Source organism: Podarcis bocagei (assembly GCF_964188305.1).
Source record: "Podarcis bocagei genome assembly, chromosome: 10".
NCBI classification, from domain to species: Eukaryota; Metazoa; Chordata; class Lepidosauria; order Squamata; family Lacertidae; genus Podarcis; species Podarcis bocagei.
The window spans coordinates 20,180,142-20,202,024 of NC_138135.1; the positions used below are offsets into that span (position 1 = coordinate 20,180,142).

The 21,883-nt window shown below is 41.9% G+C and overlaps 1 protein-coding gene across 1 annotated transcript; it reads right to left on the reverse strand.

Moving 5' to 3' along the window:
- Window positions 1-1,514: 1,514 nt before the first annotated feature.
- On the reverse strand, window positions 1,515-21,828 carry IL17RA (interleukin 17 receptor A). Its single transcript, XM_081209951.1, has 12 exons — window positions 21,608-21,828; window positions 17,128-17,152; window positions 15,312-15,458; window positions 13,548-13,675; window positions 11,598-11,724; window positions 9,721-9,768; window positions 9,478-9,638; window positions 8,458-8,535; window positions 7,638-7,740; window positions 6,237-6,338; window positions 5,355-5,396; window positions 1,515-4,619 (listed from the first exon to the last, which is right to left on the reverse strand). Exons 1-12 carry the CDS (start codon window positions 21,728-21,730, stop codon window positions 3,184-3,186), a joined length of 2,520 nt encoding a protein of 839 aa, XP_081066077.1. The 5' UTR covers window positions 21,731-21,828; the 3' UTR covers window positions 1,515-3,183.
- Between the last annotated feature and the right edge of the window lie 55 nt (window positions 21,829-21,883).

Here is a 21,883-nt window from a genome sequence, read left to right on the forward strand (position 1 = left end):
GCCTGATGGGCCATGGAGAACTGATGCTTGGGGATCACTTTCCTCTACCTCACCACAGGTGCTATTGTGCTTTGGCTGAATTGGTTACCAATATACATGGATGCTTTAACATAGGGACTTTCCAATGTTTGCTGCATCTTGATGGTATCTGGTGCAACACTTCCTTACACCTAGGTATGCAACTAAGTTTTACCCGGATTAGACCCACTGAAATTAATGGAGTAAAATAGCCAGGGCTATTGATTTCAATGGATCTACACATGAACAGGATTAGCATTGAATAAAACCCCTAGTTTTTGCTGGCTGTAATCCCCTCCCCTCTTTCTCCTGGGCAACACCTATATATGTTGTAATTTTTCCTTTGTCCCAGGTCTATGGCAAATTTTATACAGAGCCATATTTTGAACTGAGTAACAGCTGAAAGAACAACATTTGCCCACGGCCATTGGCAAAAAGTTCTCCTGCCAAGCATGTACTCTCTCCTTACTACAACCGCTTGCTTCCTTTTGCCTGTCTTGGACTGTGTAGGGAGACAGCAGATGTGGCGCATAATGGGAAATCGACAGGGCAGCTAAAGTGCGGGTGCATATTAAAGAGCCCCTTGCCTGTGATTCAGAGGCTGCACACTCACTACTTTTGACATGGTGATGCTTCTGCAAACAGCATCCCTGTGGTGAGTTAAAAGTCATATTGTGGATGGAATCGGAAGGCTTCACACACTAGCTATGTTGAGTATAACCACATAATCCTCTGCTTCAGCATCTTCCTAAAATACCCCCTTCTAAATTAGGTTTGCCTAGATTCTTCTGGTATATCATGAAGAAGTATCCTTTATCAAAATTAAGTGCATTCTGAAGATTGCTTCAGCAGTTTTGATTATCCATAATTCAAAGACTGCATAAGGAAGCTGCCAACACATTCGCAAGAAAATTCCTAAACTCAAGCAACTCTGCTGGGACTATTTGTGACATGAAAAGAAATTAATTACTGCAGCATTTAAAACTGGGCAGAGCAATTACTTAATGCAGGGCTTCAAATCAATACAACAGCATTTTACCTTATTGACCATAAGATGAATATAGAATACGAGTACAGTGCTTGCTGAGGAAGATGGCCTAAAACATTTGTCTTGATGTGAAACATTTTGTCCTAATCATATGTAAAATGATTTGGAGTTCATTAGTTTTCTGGAGAAGAGGGTCAGCAGCAAGGCGGCGCCACATTATGCAGGAGGGTATAAACCTAACTGGATTGCAAAGAGCTCTGAAAGTACAATTCCAAACAGGGTGAAGGGGTAACAAAATGGCAATTGAGATTCAATGTAAGGGATATATATTGGGGGGGGGGGGAATCCTAACCACATATGTATTAATAGGACCAGAACTGGTGGTGACTATTCAGAAAAGATATTAGGTTTGTCCTGTTTTGATCAATGTGTCACTTCAGTGTGCTGTGGCAGTGAAACAGAGGTATTTCATGCAAGGAATTATTAGAAAAGGAACTGAAAAAGTGGGCAGTATTGAAGTGCTTTTTATGTAAGTGTGACGCACTATGAATACTGTGTACATATCCTAGAGCTGGAAAACTATAGGAAAATGTAATACAAATAACCAAGGGGTTACAGCACAGCTAAAGGAGTACTGGGTTGTTGTTTTTAGAAGGCGACCACAGTGCCTGGAGACAAACAAGTTGTGTATTCACAGCAGTGACCAGAGGAGAAATGACCAGTGGGAGGAGTGCAGAGAGAAGAAATACCATGGTGCATCTGTAATAGCGAAACTGGATGCCTTTATCTGCCCCAGCTACAATAAAATATGTATCTCCTGTATTGGCCTCTACAGGCACAGCATGCATTGTAACTCTCCCAACAGTTTGACTTTACCCCTGATGACATACTCTTCCACTGTCTCTTGAATCAGGCAGATGCCAACAATTGAAAAAAAAAGACTAAGGAGAGACATAAGGAGAGGTTCATAAAATTATGCAATGATTAGAAAGAAGTTCTTCCTCTCAATACTACATTTGCAGATCAATCAATCAGCAGCAGATTCAAGACAGGCAATGGAAAGTACTTTATACAATGAAATTATAGAATTCACTGCTAAAAGATGTAGCAATAGCTATGGAGTGTAAACCCATAAATGGCTATTAGCCATCATAGCCTCGTAGAACTTCTAGGTCCAGAGGCAATATGTTACTGACTACTATTTCTACTAATTCTAAGTATTGGTGCTGACCTTTAAAGCCCTAAATGGCCTGGGTCCAGTATATCTGAAGGAGCGTCTCCACCCCCATTGTTCAGCCTGGACACTGAGGTCCAGTGCCGAGGGCCTTCTGGCGGTTCCCTCCCTGCGAGAAGCCAAGTTACAGGGAAACAGGCAGAGAGGCTTCTTGGTGGTGGCACCCACCCTGTGGAATGCTCTCCCACCAGATGTCAAAGAGAACAACAACTATCAGACTTTTAGACGACATCTGAAGGCAGCCCTGTTTAGGGAAGCTTTTAATGTTTGAGGCATTACTGTATTTTAATATTTGGTTGGAAGCAGCCCAGAGTGGCTGGGGAAGCCCAGTCATATGGGCGGGGTATAAATATTATATTATTATTATTATTATTATTATTATTATTATTATTATTATTATTATTCTGGGGCAAAAGCAGCAGGTTGGGGCTGTTGCTTGTGGGCTTCCTTGTAGCATCTGGTCCTTCACTATGGAAACAGGATGCTGCCTGGACACATCTTTTATCTCATAAAACAGAGCTCTTGTGATGTTTCCATCACAATCATTTTATATTGGCTTGTTACCGGGAGCTTACTGAGCTATCTGGTCCATTTCATCTGATCCTCTGAGGCCACTTGTATGCTATCTGCTTGTAGCATTAATTTTAAAAAATGCATTATTTATAGGTTTGGTATCTACCTCCATTTACAGGCAGATTACTGACGCACAAGAATGCTTGAGTATATGCAGCAGGATGGCTGGGCAGACAGGTAAGCCAAGCTGCCAAATTTCTGCTGTCAGCTCTTCTACGCATTAGACTTCACAAAAATGTGTGCACAAGATTGCCTGAGGGAGGATGTCTGAAATGTCTGCATTCTAACCAACAGTCACTTCTTTTTTGGCAAAACAGAACAGGTCCTGGGTGGAAGTATGGGGCATAGTTAGCCATCCTACCATGTGATCCTAGCTGAAGTGCTGCTGAATATTCTGAAAAAGCAGCTGCTGCTGAAGACTTTTTAGACTGTCCAAGACATCTGGGGAGAGGTGTTGAGCAGACCCATGTCCTTCCTGCCCTTGCTCTTCTTCTTCCTCCAGAGGGCTGTCAGAAGGCAAAGGGGAACATCTGGAAATGTAACCCTGGTCTGACTGCACCGACTGTCTTTGATCTTTGCAAGACTCATCAAAAACCAGCTGCTGTTGCTCATTAACATCTTCTTGGCAGAGAGGTGTTTCAGAGGGCAAAATGCTTTGTTGATAGAGAGAGTACATTAAGCTCTCCAGCTGCTGCTTCACATCAACTGGCAAGGGGTGGGGGTTTGAGAACAGATCTTCTTGAAGGATGACATTGTTTCTCCTGGGGGTGCTAGTTTTCATCATGGGCATTCTTTCTAGCCAATCTTCATTGGTCAGCAGTTGATGGCTAAGTATCTCTGTCTCTTCTGTAAGGGCAACTGGCATTACTACCTGAACCTGGGAGCAGTCATCAGCAGGAACAACCAGGTTCTGGAATGCTAGATCCTCTTGTGGTAGTAGCTGGGGTAACAGCCTACAAGCTCCTGACTCATCTTCATTGACTAAGAGGTTGACCAAACAACAGCTATTGGGATCAGGTTCCTGTGGAAGTAGTTGCCGTTTCAGAATTCCTCCCTCAGTCGGGATTAATTCTTCAGAGAGATCCCCATTCAGAGACTGAAGGTCATCTTCATACTCAGGGCAGGCATTCTCTCTCTTAAACCAATCAGGGTGCTCAGACTGCCATTTCTGGAACTTCTGCACTGCCTCCTTCAGCTGTCTCCCACTGAAGCTTTCAGCGTAGTTCTCAGGTGAGATCTCTGGAATCTGATGTATTCTCCCTGGTTCAAATTTCTCCAGATCCTGAATCAGGAAGTAAACTTCCTCAAACTTGTCCATCAGTTGGTACTTGGAGGTGACATTGAATGGATCTGGAATATCTCTTTCACTGCTTATGCCCTCAAAGTAACAGACTAGGTACATGCCAAAACAAGCTGGCTGTTTAAAGTCTGGTAGGATCAGATTCAATGCTGGAGTGAACATATCCCCTATTGGTAGCAGGTTATCTTGCTTGAGAGATACAGTTAACTCCTCACGCCCAAGCATGGCCTGCCACTTGGCTCGAGTACCCCGGGAACACAAGATGATGATCTTTGAAGAGAGTGCTTCCATTTCCTGTTTTTGCCGTGTCAGCCAGCGCACAGCCCCCATCTCTGATATTTGACGTTCATCCAGCAAGTCTAGGACCACCTCAGTACCACAGACTGTGATCATGAACTGAGCAAACTTCATCACAATGTCTACATAGAGCTTGTGATCAGCAGAATACACAATCCAAACCTTACGAGTCTTCAGGGGTGGAGGAGACTGTGACATGCGCAGAAGTTCTGGAAAATTGAGATTTTTTGTTAAAAAAGAAAACCACCATGAGTTGCTGCACTGCACATGTGGAAAGCCAGAATGCAAAAATTTGGAACCGAATATGCTTTCTAAGCTGTACAGAATACAGGCATGTGTGTTCAAGACCTTTTAGTACATGTAAGCCATGCCTTATCACCATTTAACCACCAAAATATAATCATAATACATAAAAATAGTAAAAGAGCTAACTTCCCCTGCCACCATCTCAATTCATTTCTGTACATAAAGCCACTAATTATTGTATTGGTGATGGTGATCACAAAAGTAGAGATGATGCTAGTCTTAAAGAGTTGTTGGACCTTATGTATGCACATTCAGATTTGTTTTAGAATATGGACTAGCATTAGCTGTTAAAATTTTATGTATGCCACACACTAAAGAAAATGACTTATTATGCAAGAGAGGTGACAGAAAACTAGAAGAGACAATGCAGAGTCTTTAAGTCACTAGGAATAAGTTTTGCACACTCCTTGCTACTTCATGGCTTCAGTCCTTTCATCTTCCCCAGGCCTTTTTTCAAGTTCACCACCACAGATTTTCCCAAAAAACATTCCAAATATTTTATTGCCACAAATTTCTATTTATACCTGGCACATGTGCTATCCTAATAGTACATACAACAAAACAATTCCAAATTCTCTCATCCCAGGATCCCAGATTGCAAATTGCACTGACTCAATAGAAACAAAATGTTCTCTTACCATGGTGGGTACCATCACTACTGCTTGTTCCTGAATGTGTTACTAATAGGGAAAGAAAACAATAGACACATCTAAGAAGATCTGATAGAATATACATTTGGTCTAGGAATGACAGTATCTTTTGAAGACTAAGCTGAGACAGCGGTTCTAAGACCCAACATCTATGCCTAAAAATAACTGATGTCTATAAAAATGAATAAAGGTGCTCTGACACCCTTATTCATTTTTATAGACTTCAGTTATTTTTTGAGTGTCTTGCACTGTTAATGAGTTATTTCCTGTTTGTTTGGAACATAGCCTTTCCTTGCCTCAGAGCCTGGGAAGAAATTTCAGCAGCCACATGGGATTCTTGAGGATTGCTTGTGGTGCCTGTCCACCCTGTAGTAAGGACACTCTAACTAGGGAAATACAAAACAGCAGGTGGATATTTCAACTTTTAGTATGTTGTTTCTTACGCTAGCCTGATAGTTGTCCCGACCCCTCCCCACCAAAAAAATACCCCCAAACCCTTTGCAATTAAAGTTTGTATGGAGTTTTTGCTACTTTTGCATGCTATCTACTACTGAGCTATGTTTCTTCTCTAAAGGGTAATACAAAAATTATTTATCAGGCTAGACCAACAAACCATAGGAATTTGGTTGCTATGGAACTTGGGGTATCCATACAACTAAATGCTGAAATACTGACTTCTTCACAGGCTCAACATCTAACCATAGGTAACAGTATGTAAGGAGCCATGGGCTGGATAAGACATTCTAACTGGGTCAGTTTATCTCTCTGTGTTGCATGCAAAGGCCAAGTATCCAGAAAGGTACGAGTGGAGAGACAATGTGGGAAACAAGCTGGCAAATCTTCCCATTACATTTCTGACATTTTTCATACCTTTTTGCCTTCGAGCAAGCCAAATTACTGAAGCGACAGCTGATCCAACTATTAAAATGCAGATGAGAGTGAGGCCCCAGGGCAACACCACAGAAAGATTATCTGCAACATAGGAAGAGCATAATGTAAGGAACATTTCCACTGCTGCAGTAATTAGACCATGCAAAACTACCAAACCACTTGGGAGTGAGGTGGATGCAACCTCCCCCCACCAGCTATTAGCAATAAGCAGCAGAATTACTTTGCATTTGCTCAGGTCCAAAAAATAACAGGGTATTTCTTGCTTACATCTTTACTGAGCCAAGAATTATTGGCAGAAACAGCCCCATATATCTGAAGCCACATATGCTTTCAACAGAAAGAGAATTGATCTTCTTGATAGCTCAATTGGTTAGAGCGTGGTGCTGATAACGTCAAGGTCGCAGTTTCGATCCCCACACAGGACAGCTGCACATTCCTGCATTGTAGGGATTTGGACTAGATAATCCTCAGGGTCCCTTCCAACTCTATAATTCTATGGTTCTAAGTGAAATTATCGTCCCTCTCCAGCTCCTTTCAAGAGGGGTAGAACAGGCCCAGCTGCTTTATGACTTTCTCATAAGGTTTGCTCCTTTCACCCGACCAGAGATTCTTTGCAGTTGGTTCCTGTTTGAGTTTTGGATTCAAACTACTGTTTTGAACACTACTTTTCATTTCTGGGTTAGGCATTATTCTCTCTCCTGCTTAGTTTTAGGCTGTTAAATTAGATGGTGCAAAACAATGCAAATAAACCAAACTTGATTAGATTTATCTTTTGGGATGTTTTTATTGATATTATTTCTAGTTGTTTCTAATGTTTTAAAAATGGTTATATTGATTGTTCACTTGATATGTAGTTAGCCACTTTGGGCACAATTTTGTGGGAAAGTGGCATTACAAGTTAGCAATTAATGATGATGACAATGATGGATACTGAATAAGTCATTCAGCCCCTAATCTATAACTTCATCATACAAAGGCAGCAGCAGAACCACATCTGCTACTCTTGTGAGGAAGGATGATTTCTGTCTTATTTCCATTGTTATCCCATCTACCTGACATTCAGAAGACATCTTAAGGCAGCCCTGCTCAGGGAAGTTTTTAATGTATGACATATTAGTGTATTTTTGGTCTTTGTGGAAGCCGCCCAGAGTGGCTGGAAAAACCCAGCCAGATGGGCGGGGTACAAATAAATTATTATTATTATTATTATTATTATTATTATTATTATTATTATCATCATCATTATCATTATTATCATTATTATTATTAACATTTGCGCACACATTAGTGGGAACTCTACAGGTCTTAAACTTTGACTTGTTTTGTAACAAATTCTTGCAACAGTTAATTAGCTACACAAATTCAAAATGAAGACCGTACCAACTTCCTTTGTTGTCCCGTAAGGCAAGGTAGTGGGGAGACATGGGATGGAAATGGAATGCCTTATACAATCTGTGGCACAACGTGCAAAGAATGGTTGAATCTGGAAAGAAAAAGACAGGAGAGAACAACTTTAGCAGTATCTTTGATACTCTAACACTTGGTGTTTCTGGAGCAAATTGCATATTGTGTGGAATTAATTGCTCGCTTTTGTAATGGACACACCTTTTAGAAAGGAGAGCAAGTCAACAGTACCATATTTACTTGTGGCCCCTTGATTAGGCATTTTGTTTTGTCATCTTCAGACTGTGTCATACTAAATGTACGGAGAGTGAAGAAGTGTCTGAAAATAAAACCTACAAATGGATACAGTTTTGAACATAAAGCGGTATGCGTTCATGTTAAGCAGAGATTTTAGTAGGATGGGGTGCAAAATTCACAGCAAGACGGCAGGACATATTATTGCACAGTGTGCTTCATGTGGGGCTGTCCTTGAAGACGACTGAGAAACTTTGACCGGTCCAAAATGCAGCAGCCAGATTACTGGCCAGGGTTCCATTTAGAACTCATGTAACTCTTTTTAAATCAGTTGCATGGGTTGCCAGTTCATTTCCAGGCACAATTCAAGATACTCTAGTGAAGATGAAATGGTGAGGTATCAGCACTGTTAAAATAATTCATTATCGTTACATTGTAATAACCAGAGATAAGATTATCTCTGGATAAATAATTGTGTTTGGTTTTAAGCACAGACAGGGTGATGTGGAACTGGCATGGCCACTCCCTTCTTTATTCAAATAAGAAAAGCAGCTCACCATACCTGCACCGTGTATTCGCAACAAATCTTCAAGTTTCTCTCTAGTTTGACTGTGACGTTCATTGGCTGCAGCAACTCCTTCTGCAGAAATCAAGAGACAAAGTGGAATTCCAAGGTAAGAATCACAAAGAGCTTGAATGAACTCATGAGAAATAATGAGTAGTAGCACAGAAAAAAATGAGAAGCATTTGTCATCTCAAATACATTGTGCCTCAAATATCCCAGTGATGCCTTCCAAGCACAGGTGGGTTCAGAGTAAGAAATCAGAGTTAAGGAAGAACTTATCACGAACTTCAGGATAGTTGCTGGGTCTAGTGTGTTCCTAGATGGCCAGGTAGCTGCTCTGGCTAGGAGTGCCTCTGGCTAGGATGTGTGCATGCTCTGGTGCATGGTGGTATGTGCATGCGTGTGTGAGAATGTGCGATGGCAATACCCACTTTTTGACCACACTCATTATTACCATGCAGCTCTTGAAACTGTCACAATGAGGCAATGAAGTCCTTGGGCTGAAAACAGTTAGCTGCCTCTAATCTAGAGGCACTGAAGGGCAGCCATAAGTAGAATAAAGTAGGGACGCGGGTGGCGCTGTGGGTTAAACCACAGAACCTAGGACTTGCCGATCAGAAGGTCGGTGGTTCGAATCCCTGTGACGGGGTGAGCTCCTGTTGCTTGGTCCCTGCTCCTGCCAACCTAGCAGTTTGAAAGCAAGTAGATAAATAGGTACCGCTCCAGCGGGAAGGTAAATGGTGTTTCCGTGTGCCGTGTTCCGTTTGCCAGAAGCAGCTTAGTCATGCTGGCCACATGACCCGGAAGCTGTCTGCGGACAAACGCCAGCTCCCTTGGCCAATAAAGCGAGATGAGCGCCGCAACCCCAGAGTCGGTCACGACTGGACCTAATGGTCAGGGGTCCCTTTATCTTTATCTTTACCTTTAACTTAGTAATTGTTGAGGTGGGATTAAATACAAGCACTTTCTAAAATAAGTGTCTCAAGCGGGGAGGAAGATGGAGAACAGCTTTATTACCTCTGAGATTTTCTGTGTCGCCTTTTTACATTCTCTTCCATCTTTTTCAAAGCTGGTCACATGGACGAAGTAACTGGTTGACTCCATTGCTGGGTTAAAGCTCACCAATAGTGTCTCATCATCTAGGCTTCTTCCAGCCAGGCTGGGTTCCCATCCACTGCCTGCATATATCAATATCATCATGAACTGTGAGTACTTTAAATAGATTTCCTACACTTCTACCCATACTTAAACAAACATTACCTAATTGTAGACATGGGGCTGTTGTTTTCATGATAGGGTCTGTGCAATCTGCAACAAAAAGACAGAAGGATTGCATTTATGTCCAGAAAGACAGAGTACAATAGGCAAGAATTTCTAGCTAAGTACCACAAATATATACAAGTGGAAGAACTCTTGCTGGGTACGTTAAGAGAGGGGGCACTAAGTTACATTTGATGGGCTCTAGGGTGACTAGACATGAAATTTAAGTTAGGATAATTTGCTTTATCTAAGGTACCCTTCATCCAAATGGCTCCTAGGGCAGTGTATGACAGCAATCATAAAATACAATAAGCCATCATAAAACTTTATCCAGAACTTTACCAGCTTATACACTGAAACTCGTTTGCTTGAATTCAGGCTAAGTCTCAGAAACAATTAAATTGACAAAAGAAATACAAGTGCTCAGCATTGACACAAAGTAATTTCAATACTGCTGAAAGAGAGAGAGAGAGAATATTTTGGGGGAAATAAAAGTCCAGCCTACATTATGAAACCAAGGTCAGAGTCTAGTTGAAAAATGGCAACAAGTAGTGCTGACCACTTGAGTTTGTAGGCAGCCTAAAGAATGTTAATTATGTTTTGATCACTGGGCTACTGAGGTTAAACACTACATTGTTTAGAAAATACTACACTGGTAATGAATATAAAGATCATGTTCTTTAGATACTAACCTTCATGTAAACACACCCCTCCAGGCTTACAATGCAACACGCAGCTTATTTATATGATTTAGTTGTTTTTCTGTGGTCTACCTTTATATGTGTCCTCAATTTTCCAAACTGCAAATCAACAGCAGCAGCAACAGCATCACCATTATTATTATTATGCGTGTGTTCCTTTTATGTTCTTCAAAACTGATTTGCCAATATTTGCCCATTATAGTTCCTGTTTATCTTCCATCTCTTTTTCTTTGTTCACACCACTTGCATCAGTTTCTTTCTGCTGGGTCTATGTTATTTTGCAAGCCCAGAATTTCTTCACATATTTCCTGTTTTTGTCCTTTCAGTTCCTTTACTTTGAAATTCTCTCCCATCTGACATTTGAATTGTCACACTGCCTCCTGTATACAATAAGTTCTTTAAAATGCCCAGGCCCTCCCATCTTAGTAGGTCTTTCCTTCAGCCCCTCCAGAGCTGGTGCCCTCCAGATACTGTAGACTACAATTCCCATCTCCCTGACCATTGGGCCATGCTGGCTTGGGGTGGGAGTTGTACTCGAAAACATCCCAGCACACCACATTGGCTATTCTTGCTTTAGTCTTCTTTCCATTTCTTATTTTTCTTTAGATACATATTGGAAACCTGCTGGTAGGGCCAGTCACTTAAAAAAACTTTTTGTATAGCACTATAATATCAGTATCAGCAGCACCACAAAGTCATATCTGCATCTGAACCCAGTCCCGCCTCGTGATGGAGAAATTCATTTGATCTGCATTTTAAAGTAAACCTGATTTAATTCACTGGTCCCAGACTTATATATGAATTGGAATGCACTATTCCTAATTTTGTGATGCAAAAATGAACCTTGTGGTTCAAGAAAGTAAAGAATGCATACCTTATGGCAAAGAATATGTACAAAATGTGTGTTTTCCTATAAAATGCTCTAAAAAGCAAAAACGTGCATGTTTTGTGGGAAGAATGTGTATAAAATTCCTCCAATTTAAATTCAAAGTTTTCATACATTAAAAAAAAATAATCAACTGCAAAAAACTGAATGGACCTACAATTCATTATATGCAAAAGAGAGTGAATGGAAAATAGCTCTTCTATCCATCCCTAGTCTAAAAAACATGATTTTACTACATGATAAGCCCAATACTAAATCCCATCATTACCATTACAAAGAGGGTCCTTTACCTGGTACTGTGAATGACACAGATTTCCGATTATAGTCTCCTGGAGTACTTAATTTGGGCAAGTGATGAACAGTTACTTGGTATGTTTGACCTGGTTCTACCTCAAAACGATTGAAAGAGAAACTCCACTGAAACAACAAAAAGAGGAAAGATCTGTCAACCAATACCAGTGTGCTGAAGTTAAAAACCAAGATTGCACGGAACTGCAACACCGGAGTTATAGTAGAAAAATGAAATAAATAATACAAAATCCACAGGCATGATACAGGAGGGATGGAGGGAGAGAGAGAGGGGAGATCTGAACATCAAGGCAGAGTGATTAGTTTGTTCAAGTCCAATCAACTAGTCTCAAACCCATGCAACCATTTCTCTACCTCTGAACTGTTCATTACTTTGCTCCTTGTGGATGGAAGAACTTACTCCTTCCTCTCTTCCAAATGCCTTCTAGAATTGTATAGCCTTGTTAGGTCAACAGAGTATCAGTTGGGGCACTCTTTTGCTTACTCTGCTCTCTGATAAAGACCCCTCTCTCCTGCTGTTCTGATTAAGGAGGGATGTACTCTCGAAGTCTTGCAGGCAGGGCTGTTATATTTATTATCTGTATGGAGTGCCTAACTAATTGCTGGCACTAAATGAACATTTTTAATAGCAGCCTTGGAAATACATTTAAGAATGACTGTCCTCCTCTTCATGCTCTGCTAGTGTTCCCCCCCTCCTGCTATAAGGTAGTGAGTAAGGCAGGGGGGACGCCAGAGAGACAGCGGCTATAGGGTGACAAAAGCAGTGGGTTATGTCCAAGAGAGCTGATAGTGCATACATCCCCTGGGGCAGACAAAACCTGTGGTGCCCCCTTCCCTTTTCCCTTGCAGTTTTTCCAAACTCTGGTCCCACTCACTCAGATAAAACAACAATGTTTACAATGTTTACAGGCAGTCAATGTTACAGACCTGCCAAAGCAGCAGAAACGTCAGCAGCAAATGTTGTACATCTTACTCTCCACTGCCTTCTGGGTTTTACAAAATTTAAATATTGCTGCTTTCTCCCATTGAGCAATTTAAGATGGCTTCTGTTACCAACAGAAAAAGCAAAGGAGTTGGGAGCAGCAACTCTTCTTACTTTGGCAGTAGCCAGTCATGATACTCCTTCTCTCTCCTGCTTTATGCTATGAGTGCTCCCAGTTTGAGCTCTCCCTCTCCCTGTCTCTCTCTCACACACACACTTTAGGTCAGGGACAGAGAAAAACCATACTGCTCCACTGCACTTCCCCAGGTGAGAAACAGAGTGGATCCCCGTTGTCAGGGAACTGCCATCGGAGCTAGAGGCGGAGGGAAGGCTCCAGAAGGATGCCGGAGAGGGTCCCAGTAGGGAGAGAGGCAGCCCATCTGCTGGGGAAGGAAATCAGCATAACACCAGTGGAGAAGGGAGGCAGATGGGGGAATCGGAGAGGAGGCTCCAAGACTCCTCACCGGAGACCAGCGGAGAGAGTACGGGTACTCCGTTGCCCACACCTTCCCTGTGCAGAAGACTTACGCGCAGGGAGAGTAGGAGGAGACCTGGCGTCAAACAACTTTTATGCTGGAAAAGGTTCAAGAAACGCCCACTGACGGATTCTGCCAGTGACTGAGACAGTCACGATGCTGGAGGCTGTTCAGTCAGAAAGGGTTTAACCAGGTAACCTCGCCAGCAGTGGCGGCAACTTACGCACGAGCAACCCCTAAATCCATTACACCCGTGGCTTCTGTACAGGTAATGCACACGCAGCAGGGGCTGTGTAGGAGTCATTTTTATTTGCTGCAGGCAATCGGGCATATTCTTACACTACAAGGCTGTTCTTAAGCACAAAGCTGCCCTGTTGCTTTGGAGATTTTATATATTCTGCAGGCAACAAGCCAAGAGATTCTGAGAAGAGGAAAAGAAGCAGAACATTTGTAATACCTCCATGATCACTTACCCGACCGCCACCGTTTGGACGGACTTGGACCAACAAGTTGTTCTGAAGATCAAACTGAGCACAGACCTGCTGGTTAGTGCTCACCTGAAGCACAGCCAGTTCTGCCCCTCTGAGGTTCTGAACACTTCCTGGTTGGTGTATGGCCAAGTTGGGAGGGAAGAAAAAGAGGATTTGTAAGGAAACAACTTATTTCTGTTTGTGACCTCTAGAGGAAAATAAATGTTCATACTGCAGCCTGAGCATCTGACTGCAGAGGTGGAAAAACTCAATCCTGGCTTAGAAAAAGAAATGAAAGGGCAGGCGCAGGCTTTTCTTAATATGACTACATCAGCCTGTAGAAGATGCACTAAGGAATAGTTTATTTATTGGAGGGGAAACTGACGAGTCATAGCTTAGTGACAGAGAATACGATTAGCATGCAGAAGGTCTCTGGTTGAAATCTGTTTTCTCCAATTAGGGATCACAGGTGAGGAATACCTCCACCAGAGATTGAACTGTCAACAGGCAGAGTAGACAATATTGATCAATATGGATCAATGGTTTGATTCTGTGTAAGGCAACTTCATTAGCTTTCCAATCTATCTTTTTATTTATCTATTTATCCTGCAAATTCCAGTGTTTAAAGTGATCGACAGGGTCCATGAATACTACAACTGTACTACTGCCTTCCCTGCCTGAAGTGAAATACCACCACTTTAACAGTCAATCTGCTCTGAATTTCTTATATTTTTTGTTTCTGAAAAGGTGTCCAAGGGAGGAATTTCTGTATTACTAGATTGTTCTCAAGTCTACCTCTGTCCCAAAACATATATTACGCTTTAACATGCATGTAACCATGGGACGCGGGTAGCGCTGTGGGTTAAACCACAGAGCCTAGGACTTGCCGATCAGAAGGTCGGCGGTTCGAATCCCTGCGATGGGGTGAGCTCCCGTTGCTTGGTCCCAGCTCCTGCCAACCTAGCAGTTCGAAAGCACGTCAAAGTACAAGTAGATAAATAGGTACTGCTCCGGCGGGAAGGTAAATGGAGTTTCTGTGTGCTGCTCTGGTTCGCCAGAAGCGTCTTAGTCATGCTGGCCACATGACCCAGAAGCTGTACGCCGGCTCCCTCGGCCAATAAAGCGAGATGAGCGCCGCAACCCCAGAGTCGGCCACGACTGGACCTAATGGTCAGGGGTCCCTTTACCTTTACTTTAACCATGTGGGATATCTGGAGATTTTGGGAATAAATGTATTATTCCAAAACACAAACAAAACAGTGCCACTTGAATCATCAAGATGGAATAACTACAGAGAGTAAAATGGTTATAGTAAAAATGAGACTTAGGCTTTACCTCTCCCAACAGCTGATACTTTACTTTTTTCTGATCTGATACATTGTGTGTGTGTGTGTGTGTGTGTGTGTGTGTGTGTAGAGAGAGGGGGGGGGAATGTTACAATTATTGGCAGTTGACAAATTAACCTGTATAGTCAAGTATTTGCATTTTTCTGTAGCTCTTTCCACCTAGACACTGAGGTCAAGTGTGACTCCTGTTAATTCAGATAGCCAGCATGTGCCAAGGTTTGCTTCCTCTGTCGTGCTTGTAAGAGCCTGCACTCTGCACAGTCACCTAAGTTCTTCATCATGGCATCATGCAATGGTCAAGCCATTCACAAAAGCTTTTAAATGGCAGTTCTGGGTACTACTGCTGGGCCAAACGGATAGTGCTACATGCTACAAAACCCTATTTATCATTAAAGTCTATATTAAATTGCCCTTTGCTTACCATCAGTAGCCACCTTCCATTCTATCTTCAGCACAGGGAGCAGTTTTTCCTCATTATCCAAGAAAGTATCAATATGAACATCTACGGAACTTGGGGCTGACGGAGTCCACTGTGAAGCCCTGAGCCAGCTCTGATCCATGCAGGTACCTGCCAGTTAAACAATAATAAACTTAAGGACCATTTTTGATGTGGCCATTGATTTTTTTGGGGGGGATGATACCTTACTTGCATCCTCCCATACTATTATGTTTAGCAAAATTTAGGAAGCTACCCAATTTCTTACAGGAACAAAAAAAGAAGAAGAGGAGCTTTTTGGGTCAGGTGAGCACAATAGCACTTGCTGTGTTACACTGGCCTTTGAAAGAAAGCTAGGAAAAACTTAAAGGAGTGAATCCAATGGAGCTCACCCATCATTAGGGTCAACAGTGAACATATACATAAGCCTCTTGGCTAAGTATTTCTCTATAAACACACTTTCTAGGAGGAGCCACAGCAGGGGGCAAATATGCACAAATTGTGCTTTGAGACACACATGACTGGACAATGTGTACAGGTCAATAAATTTGTTTATAACAGTCTGAATATGAATAGTTTTTGAATTACCTTCATATTTCAGTTTACTTAGAATGCCAGTTCTCTAAGAAGATAACATGTCTCTACATCTCTGCCTGTTTCCATGAAATATGGAACTGGGGATTTCAAGGAGTCTCTCTGCCCCCATTTTACCTACAGTTCCAACACTTCTCAACCTGAAATAGGCTAGGTCTACCCATACAGCAAAAATGAGTTGGGAATAAGATGGCAGTATCCTGAAAATGTGGAGCAGCATGTCCCAGAAGATTATCAAGTGGGGGAATCCTATATCTGAATATTCCTCCATGTAAGGAAACAAAAACCTTTCTTGTAAGTAGAAAAGTTGCACAGCAAGAGTTGACTGGGCTAAAGCCAGCTACTGTGGGTTAAAAAGATTATTATAGGGGACTTCATGCATGTGATAGAATCCAAAGAAATCCTCCACCTAAACACTGAACTTCACTTGTACAGCCCACCCAACCATCTCATTCTGCTGCATGTGAAGGTCTGACTATTTTCAACATGGAAAAAGAACTACTAGTGAATGCACCATGAGGAAAAACTGCAATATATACAGTGGTGCCTCGCAAGACGAAATTAATCCATTCTGCGAGTATCTTCGTCTAGCGGTTTTTCGTCTTGCGAAGCAACCCTATTAGCGGCTTAGCGGTTTAGGGGCTATTAAAGGCTTAGTGGCTTAGCTGCTAAAAGGCTATTAAAGGCTTAGCGGCTTAGAAAAAGGGGGGGGGAGCGAAAAAAAATCTCAAGACTCGCAAGACATTTTCGTCTTGCGAAGCAAGCCCATAGGGAAATTCGTCCTGCGAAGCGCATTGAAAAACAGAAAACCCTTTCGTCTAGCGGGTTTTCCGTCTTGCGAGGCATTCGTCTTGCGGGGCACCACTGTAAATGAGGAATTGAAGCTGGAATTTGACATATTCAGAGTGGGGATTGCTTCCAAGTAAATATGAATGAATGAATCAATTTATTTCGGTCACTGACTAGAGTGCCAACATATACAACAACAGAGAGCAAGTAAACATGCACAAGATTGCTCCGCATGCTGCCTATTTGATCTTTTCCCTCACTCTCCCCAATGAAGTAATGGTTTCTTGGATTTCTACACTGACATACATAAACACACACTTCACTGATTTTCATTCTGTAAAATTACAGTAAGGAAACAAAGATTGAAGCACAAACCATCTAAAAAGATTTTTTTAAAAAAGATAACCAATATACTTACTGTTTCGCACAAGGCAATTTAAACCCTGCAGGAGAGAACACAAACATATTAATTGAGAGGAACAATTCCTATTCTCAGCGCCTGATGAAGCCAGGTGCAAAAAGAGAAAGGTCATTTATAGTTAGAATTCAGTTTGGTTAAACCAATGATATGGTGGGAATGTGTTTTAGTATTTATGGTGCTAACAGTTGTTTTTTAAACAACCAACCAACCAGTTCATATATAACATGACTGATCTAAAAGTTTGCTTTGGTTAACAGCCATGACTTCTGCACCTGGATTATATGATTAGTGCTAATGAATTTAAACTCTACTGTTTAATATACCCTTGTGTGTAAACAGTGATCAGTTGTTTAAAAAATACTACCATCTGCTTTAATCAGGCTGGTTCTCCTTAACAACCAATAAACTAGGCACTCTCTGAACGCAGACCAAGTACTGTTCATCAAGATCTCTTGTTTGAGAAATCCCAACGCAAGAACAGTGGCAAGAAAAACTGATGAGCTATGCGGAATTGGCCAAGTTGACATATAAACTGCGTGACAAGGACAATTGTGAGTTCAAGGAAGAATGGGAACTTTTTACAAATTATTTTAAAAGACAACAAAATGATTTGGACTCCTTGGCAGGTTTTGAATAAACATCCACAAATTTATTAGTTGACTACATGAGAGATATGGCAATGATATGTACAATTTTATAACATGCAGAGTATAATATGTGCAAAGAAACCAGAGAGGGGAACTGAAGGAAGTGCTGAGGGGGGGGGGGAGAGGGAGGGACAAAAAAGGGGGGAATGTAAATGGTTATGCTGATTGATGGATAATTGTTTGTTAAAATTGTTCAATAAAAATATTTTTTTTTAAAAGGTCTCTTGTTTGAGAACATAACATGACTAGTCACCCAAAGATGGTCATACAAGACATGGAACAACATAGCAACCTAATAATTAAAGAGGGTACTACAGTCAAAGGCTGTGTTTGGAAGTCATAATTAGCCATGGTTTAAAACACAGGGAATTAATTTAGCACACCCCCCTCTGTGCTTGCATGTCCCACCTCTTTTTCTCTGGTGTGGTCACAAGAAGTTTGAAGGTGTTCACTTCCATTTTTGACTAACCACAGTTTTGTGTGTCATCTGAGCCCTAAGAATGTGGCTAATCTTAACATCAGTTTGTTGAAAAAAGTCAACTTCATATCCCACAATTACGTATAACCCATGGTTTGAAGTTGCCTTGTTTGAAACAAACCATAGCCAATATTAAACAGTTTGTCAGGTTGGGAACTAGGAGGATACTGTTGACAAAGATAACCCACCAGCACTAGTGGTAGGATTCACTGTGATATTATATTCAAAAATAACTAAACAAGAACCTTTCTAACACCTAAGATACAAATGTTTTTACCTTATCCAGACTATTTATTATAACCATGCATCACAACAAGGATGAAGGGTCAATACACTGAAATGATAGAAGCAATAACTGTGGACATGGTATTGTGTAGCTCATATTCCTTTCAGTACTTCTTGATTGAACACATTGAAGGAAATATTACCAGATGTTTGTTCACTACCATTAAGAAGTTAGGCTAATCTGCCGCATAGCAGTACGGTTAAAAATAAAAGTATGCATCATCTCTAATCTGTGAGAATGATCAGAACAAGTTCCATAAACCACAAATATTTTTTTTTTAAAAAAATGATATAATGATATTAAGTGATGACTCACAGAACTGTATCACTGGATTGTTTTCAAAAAGTGTCATCTACGCACAGAATGGATTCCCTATAGCCAAATCATCTGTAGCATATAAAGCTACGTAGAAGGAGAATTTCTCATCAGAAAATGAAAAAGTAGGAGGGTGAAATGAGCAAGATATCTTACATAGCAGAGTGGCTAAGATGGTGTGCTGGAAACTCCCTAGTTCAAGTATCACCTCAGCCATGAACACGCTAGGTGTCCTAAGTAAGCTACTCTCTCTCAGCCTTAGTGCCCCATCCTTAGCACTCCAGTGGTCTGGTATGATGCGAGTTCTAATCAAACAACATCCAAAGGGCAACAGGCAACAGGTTATCCACTTCTATCATAAAGTACAGTGGTACCTCAGGTTAAGAACTTAATTCGTTCTGGAGGTCCGTTCTTAACCTGAAACTGTTCTTAACCTGAGGTACCACTTCAGCTAATGGGGCCTCCCACTGCTGCACGATTTCTGTTCTCATCCTGAAGCAAAGTTCTTAACCCGAAGTACTATTTCTGGGTTAGTGGAGTCTGTAACCTGAAGTGTCTGTAACCCGAAGTACCACTGTACAGTTTTTGGTAGAGCATGTTCAGGTGTTTACTGAAATGTTACACTTCTCAGTTGACAAATACTTCTTGAACATTGCCTCAGCTTCTCCAATCTGTAACCAAGGGAAGCTTCTGAAATTTGCTTGGCTTGGCTTAAGCCACTTGTATCATCAGCTGTGGTTTCCGCAAGAGTTATGAAAAATAAAATTTCTGATAAAGAGCCTGTTTGGTAACTTCCGACTTTATAAAAGATTTCACGAGCTGCTGTTTTTGTGCCAGTGACAGATAAAGAGAAGCTGGTAGACCTATGATTTTTTTAAAACTTCTGAAGAAGTATGTAAAAGAGCCAGCTATATCAGAGCAAATTGTCTAAAGATCCTAATACTGGAGACTCTTAGAATGTGTTTAAGTTAAGCATGTGTCTACTAAGGAGGCAATTAACAATGTAGGATAGTAAAGGCATTAGAGACCTGCTCTAACACTGTTAATGTTGTTCACTGCAGGAGATGTGGGAAAGGAGATGGCAAAAGGATGGTGGGAAGACTAGCAACACTGAGTAAGACTTCAGTCAACATCAATAGGAGTAGGAAGCCCTTGTATTGGTACAGTGTCATATATACAAGCAGGGTTCTACAATTTTTTATTAGTCTTGCTGGCTGAGCTAAATTAAGTAAGTACCGTAGTTGCCTATTCACTTCTCTCTGGGCAAACCTTCCAAGTCTTTACCAAGGAAACAGACTGCTGCTGCTGCTTAAAGGCAGGAAAAGCTAGAAGGGGTGTGTGGCGTTTGCCCACTCATTATAGAGATGTCGTACTGGGGCGGGGGAGAGAAAGGGTTAAGAGGCTGACTAAAAAGAAAGCCCAGGGGCGGAGCCTAACTGTGTTTAAGGCTCAGCAAAGGGGTTTTGGCAGTTAGTTGGGTTGGTTTCTTGTGGGTGGGAGGCATAGGAGTCAGAGTGAGTTATAGACAGAGGGGAGCAGAAAATGAATCGGATTACAGTGTTTCAAAGTATGTAAAGCTTGTTTGCGTTCACAATTAACTAGAATCTTTGTTAATACATTACAACATGACTGAGTCTGAATATATTACCGGGAAACCTGGTTAGTGGTAGAGGAAGAGATAAGCCGTGGTGGTGCAGGGTCTTACTAGTTTGGCCTTGCATAGGCAAGACCCTCAAGGCATTTTGGCCATGCAGATGCCAAACAGTCCCTATTCTTTCTCCTATCTGCAAAGCTTAGGAGGTGGTGAGAATCACTATGCAACTGAAGAGATGTCTCCACCAAAGTTGGGAGGAAGGCTGGTTGCTCATCAGTTACCAGAAGGCTAACCATGTTCAGTGTTGTTGAAGCATGCATGACTGTACACAAATGTATGCTAATTAAGAAAAGAATGCTAATACAGCATTAATCTTTCACACACATATAATAGGGCTTTAATGAAAAGCGAAGCATGGAAGTTTCTGACTGAATTATCACTATTGGTAAAAGAGTACACAATCCTTTAGTCAGAGATCACTTGCAGAGGTAAATTAAAATACAAATACTACTTCAGGAAGATAATGTTGCCATGGCAGCACACTCAATGCTTTGATTTTAGACACCTGCAATTCCTCCAGAGAAGCTCTTTATTTAAGCCATTGATCTGTGGACCAACTAAGGCTAGATATTCTTTCCTAAACAGATACAGTAGTACCATGCAAGGAAAAAAATGTTCAAACACCACCACAATTTTCGGGGAAAAAACCCGTTTTACTTTGCTCATCTCACAGAAGTGGGGAACCTGCAGTCATGGCTAAGGCTGCTGGGAGCTAAGTCCAACAACACATGGAGGGACACACACATTATTATTCAGAACAATTTGTTTCTACAGCACCATCCAGGTATCTGGAACTTTACAAAGGCAGGTCCTTAACTAAATAAACACAAAGAACAGAGAAGCGGGGAGGGAGAGAATGAAGGCAGGGGCAGGCAATCCTCGGAACAACCCTGCGAAGTAGGTCAATACAGCAACCTTTACATTAACAAACTGGCGACGGCTCGGAGTGAGAGACGGGCTTGTCAAAAGCAACCTCCTGAGTTCCTGACAAGTAGCAAGAACCCGAACCGAGAACTTCCGCATCCGCAGCCTCGAGTTAACTACGACGCCGCTTTCGAAAGAGCCGGAAAAATGAACTTTGGCCCCGAGAGACTTACCGGCTGGGAACAATTGAAAACTGGCGGGTCTTCGAGGAGCCTCAGCCCTGAAGCAGCGGGCAAAAGTCCCAGAAGAAGTGTAAGGGGAAGCGAAGCGGCGGCGACGGCTCCCATCCTCGCCATAGCCGCTGTCGAAGCGAGGCCACCGGCTACACTCGCTTCGTCCGCCCCCCGTTTCCGGGACCAAAACCTGAGAAGGGAGAACAAGGGCGGAGCTTAGGAAACGCACCTAAGGAGGAGCGAAGAGGGAGGGGGCGTGGCTAAGTGCTTCAAAAG